The sequence below is a fragment of the Protomyctophum parallelum genome, assembly GCF_964188405.1.
Source record: "Protomyctophum parallelum genome assembly, chromosome: 18".
NCBI lineage: Eukaryota > Metazoa > Chordata > Actinopteri > Myctophiformes > Myctophidae > Protomyctophum > Protomyctophum parallelum.
The window spans coordinates 27,882,925-27,887,924 of record NC_139716.1 but is presented as its reverse complement, the minus strand read 5'-3'; the positions used below and the strand labels follow the sequence as shown (position 1 = coordinate 27,887,924).

At 44.9% G+C, this 5,000-nt stretch overlaps 1 protein-coding gene across 1 annotated transcript in view; it reads right to left on the bottom strand.

Moving 5' to 3' along the window:
- LOC310875683 (actin-binding protein WASF3) overlaps nucleotides 1–962 on the bottom strand; it is a gene marked incomplete at both ends in the record, with an annotated part of 19,396 nt that extends 18,434 nt beyond the window's left edge. Inside the window, one exon of the mRNA XM_083789001.1 lies at nucleotides 830–962. Coding sequence (XP_083645127.1) covers nucleotides 830–962 — 133 coding nt within the window. The remainder of the gene's footprint in view (nucleotides 1–829) is intronic.
- Between the last annotated feature and the right edge of the window lie 4,038 nt (nucleotides 963–5,000).

Below are 5,000 nucleotides of genomic sequence, written 5' to 3'. Positions count from 1 at the left end.
ATGTTTCCTCGACCCCCCATAGTCTCCTTATTTTCTCCACCTCTATATGATGTATGTCAATCCTTCCACCCATCCATCCATCTATCTACATATCTATCTATCTATCTAGCTATCTAGCTATCTATCTATCTATCTAGCTATCTATCTATCTATCTATCTATCTATCTATCTATCTATCTATCTATCTATCTATCTATCTATCTATCCATCCATCCATCCATCCATCCATCCATCCATCCATCCATCCATCCATCCATCCATCCATCCATCCATCCATCCATCCATCCATCCATCCATCCATCCATCTATCTATCCATCCATTTAGTTACTCCACTGCGCCCTCTACCGATATTGCCAAGAGAAAACCCTCATACAGAAGAATTTCCCTTCGGGTGAAAAAAAAAATCCCTTTCTGGCCAAAAAAACGCATTTATACGTGTAGTGCGTCCACTAAGGAAAGTAGGCTTTCTAATTACACAACCCGTCTTTGTATTGGGGAGTAGGTAGAACATAATTTTAATTTTTTGCTACAGAGGAGAGGCTGGTCTACATTTATGTGAGCCCCGGAAGTCGACAGTAACATAAATAGCTCTAAATGCGGCGGCATTAGCGCTATATGGACCAGAGCTGTGGTGAACTATCTCATTACCGCTAACCCATTCTGAACGGGAACCCATTTTGGTGTTAGCATTATGTCATGCTTTAGCTATTGAAAAATAGCAGATCTACAAGCTCATAGCGCGCCACCGAGTGGCGCGCTACGAGCTTGTAGGTTTGCTATTTCGTGTGAATCTGATCTCAGGTCAGAATGGGATAACGTGGTACTCACTTAGGCTGCCCAGCTGCTTGATGATGGCCGCCAGCGTGCTGTTGGTCACACATTCCAGCTCACTGGTCACCCCGTCGGGCAGAGCGCCTCGACAAAGGTGTCTGGGCTCGATGTTCCTCTTCACCAACGGCATGGTTCACACCTGAGAGAGAGAGAGAGAGAGAGAGAGAGAGAGAGAGAGAGAGAGAGAGAGAGAGAGAGAGAGAGAGAGAGAGAGAGAGAGAGAGAGAGAGATCGTGCTTAGTTATAATGGAAGTGGACGAAACATTTCATTGACGGACCACAGTAGCCTGGATCCAGCCCAAAGATCCCAGTCCACTCTCTGAGTGGACTACAGTCTGATAATCAGGCTATAGGACCAGAGTGGAAGGGATCATTTATTTGCCTATAGTGTCGGGGTTAGCTACTATACGGTAAAAATTAAACAGGCTATTCTGAATTAAAAAAAACAAAACAAACAAAATACACCAAAGACGCCTTCGGCAGCGAGCGCCATTGGAAACAAAGATGTCAAGACGTCATCGACGGCAGTAAATTAGTTAGCTCTATAGGGTGCCAACTCTACCAGATAAGAGAGAAAATGGCTGATCCAAGTGAGCTGGCATCTCACACTGACTAGATACTACCTGAGGCCCAGGCAGTTTCCATCAGTGCGACTGAGAAGAGCCCACAGCAAATGAGCCAGAATGGAGAGATCATTCCAAATGGTTTGTTTGTGCAGCAGACAGATATGCGAGTGCACGGGAGAAGGCCCACAGTTTTGTTACCCATTTTCCACCCGGTGCCAATTGCTTAAAGGCAGAGTATCACGCTGGCATCTACTTTGTCTGAGTTTAATTATGACAAAGTTGTGATAATAGTCGAAAATGCAACTATGAGGCTCTATACAGCCTGTTCAATGCTGCAGTGTGAAGTCTGGGCGTGCTAGTGGCCACTGCTATGAAAAATCCCTCCCACCGCGTCGGAGAAGACCGAGCCAAAACAGCGTGTATCTCCCCTATACGTCATCCCATTGGATCCCGTGTTAAAAGCCCCTTGGGATTGCACTATTTTAGCGTCCTCATAATGGAATAAATAAAAAAAATTTTTTTGATTACCATGACCAATGACGTGTCTGCTATACACTCGAGATATTTTGTGAATAATGCACCGGCCATTTTTTTCGTATCGATACAGAAACAGAGCTTGTACTGGCTTGGGGGCGTGTCCATCGCAACCAGGCTGTTCCAGCCAGCGGACTCACGGCGGATCAGCTTGCCCAACGATGAGTGCTGTTCGCTGGGTGTAACTAGTGAAATGACTCTTATGGAGGTTTTTTTTCTCTCCGTATCTCATCTCTATTCTTGTGTTTGTCTGTGGCTGGAACAACAGTGACACTATACATTCGATTAATAGTGGACAGGACAGGTATAGAGGTAGACTATTAGCCTATATATATGTATTTTTAATTACAGTTTTAATGGAATGAGAGTTAGCGAAAGAAAAGCTTTACGCCGCGCAGCACGCAGACTGCAGTGACAGCCTGATTCGCGACGGTCGATCATGACATGACTTTTGTTTTCTGTCTGCTGCTCGACAAAAAGCAGAATAAAATACAGAAAGGTATCGCAGACTGTTACTGTTTTATTGACGTGACATCATGATCCAAACGGGGAGGCTTGTGTGAAGTAGCCTAAACATACAACATAAATATTCTTGTTGCATCAAACTCAAAGCATCGTTAGGCTATATTACTTACATGCACAAAGTTATTATGCCTGTTTTTTTCCTGTACATTTTCCAGCCAATGCACGAAACATGGCAACCAATCATCATCAAAGTGTTATGTTGATTTTCCTGTCGATCTGAATATTAATTGATTTACACTACAGCCTAACTAACCCTCTGAACCAGAATATATTTATGATCATGATAATTTCACTGTACCTGTATCAGTGAGTGACAAATAAACCCTCTACAAAGGGTTGTGTAGTTGTCTGTTGGTTAATTTAAGCCTATGTTTCTGCTATCTGCGCGCTGTTTGTGGTGGAACGGTCTGGGGCAAATTCAATGCCCGGGCCGAATATTTGTCCCAGCCCAGCCCTGCCGCCTCAGAGCAGTTTTTGTATTGACCTGTACCTTCTAACCGTAGTACCCATTCTGTGAATAAAGATGTCAGTCAATCTTGACCTGAACATTGTCCATACCAAAGGCGCGTTGTGAAAGCGGAGCTGTGTTCACATAATATTTCTCACGTCATCGACATGGTAAAATGGCGCCATCAACTGGCTAACTATACTTTGGACTTACTTTGACTGCAGCAACGGCAACTGTGCCTAAATATTTTAGTTTTTTAAACTGGACATCCTTAAGGTTTTTTTGATAGATATGCATCATTTTTTTTAATGTCCCTGCTTCCCACCCTTTAAGCTGTAATCCTTGGCGCTATACTCTCCCTCTGTCACCCTGGGGAGAGCCCCGAACTGAGCTCATGCTTCCTTCACTGCATGAGGAGTGAGTCAGGCCGCTTCTTATCACCTGACAGGGGGGAGTTTCCCCGGTATAGGACGTATACAGCGTGTGGAAGGCACACGTTATTTCAACCAGTTCCTTTCCCATCCATCAGATGCCCCAGCAGACCAGCGGGAGGCAGTATGGAGACCAGGATTACTGCATGTTTTTGTGAGGGTATACCTATACCTACCCTATAGGGGACATGGAGAGAGGACATGCAAACTCCACACAGAAAGGCCCTTTCACCAACACCAATTAGGGCATGGGTGCTGATCACGCAGAGGAGAGAACACGCCCCAGGGAGCCATCTATCTATATCAATAATATCGTTTTTGGAAGAAAGTCTTGTTTTCAGCACGCGCACGTGCACACGCACAACCACACACACACACACACACACACACACACACACACACACACACACACACACACACACACACACACACACACACGCCCGCAGAGCGGAAACTGCTCTGTTCCTCTGGCAGTACAGAGAGGGCTTTATGTGGGCCATGCTTGTTATTTTTGGGCCATAATGTGTGTGCCTTCGGTTCAGTGTGTCTGTGCCTGTGTGTGTGTGTGTGTGTGTGTGTGTGTGTGTGTGTGTGTGTGTGTGTGTGTGTGTGTGTGTGTGTGTGTGTGTGTGTGTGTGCGTGTGCGTGTGCGTGTGCTTGTGTGCGTGTGTGTATACTCTCAGGTCAGTGCACTGGAAGTGCGCCATTTCCCACAGTTTGCCTGCATGGGTAACCACCAGCGCAGCTCCTATTACTGGAATAGGAGATATGAAGGACCATATGCACACAGCAGTGCTGCAAAACTGGCCAAAACAAAACTGACGTCCTGATATTCCTTAAAAAAACACACACGCACGCACACACACACACGCACGCACGCACGCACGCACGCACACACACACACACACACACACACACACACACACACACAAACAACAACGAAGAAATAGGCTATTTAGATTTGCCACTGCCCCGCTGACACGCTCATATCTACATATATGGAGCTGACCTCTTCTGAGTGACATTGATCTGACCTCATCAAACTCTGTACACTCAAGACACACTCCATATATATACATATATATATATAGCCTAATTTTAATGCGCGTAGGTAATGCTATATGGTTTTAGTTGGCAGCCGGATGCTTCCTGTATCCATGAACTGTATCTTGAAACACTTGTTGAGTTTTCCCAAGCCTTGTGTTCAAGAATGTTTGGGCTAAATGCAAACACGAATCAAGATATATCAAATGTGCGTGTGACCGTGCGTGCGTGCGTGCGTGGCTGCGTGCTAAACTCGAGCTCAGATGAAATGTGCTGCAGCAAGTAGTTTCCAATTCTCAAAATCTGTTATGATGTTAGTGTTTCACTGTTTATTGTGTCTCAGACTGTTAGTGTATAAATCTGCAGTGTCCAATATAACAGATTAAAGCTTTGGGTGGTCTGGCATGTTTAGGTATGACTCACAATATATAGTGGACATTATGCTGACCAGAGGATTCATTTTTGTGAGGCTGCTATTGGATTTCAGTCATTTCAGAACGGCATATAAGGTGATCCAGCATGCTACAATTTCTTTGCCGTTTTCTTCAAATAGTTCCAGAAGAAAGGATGGACGTGACAATGTTTCAAGACACACTCTACAGCAGTGGTTCCCAAAATAG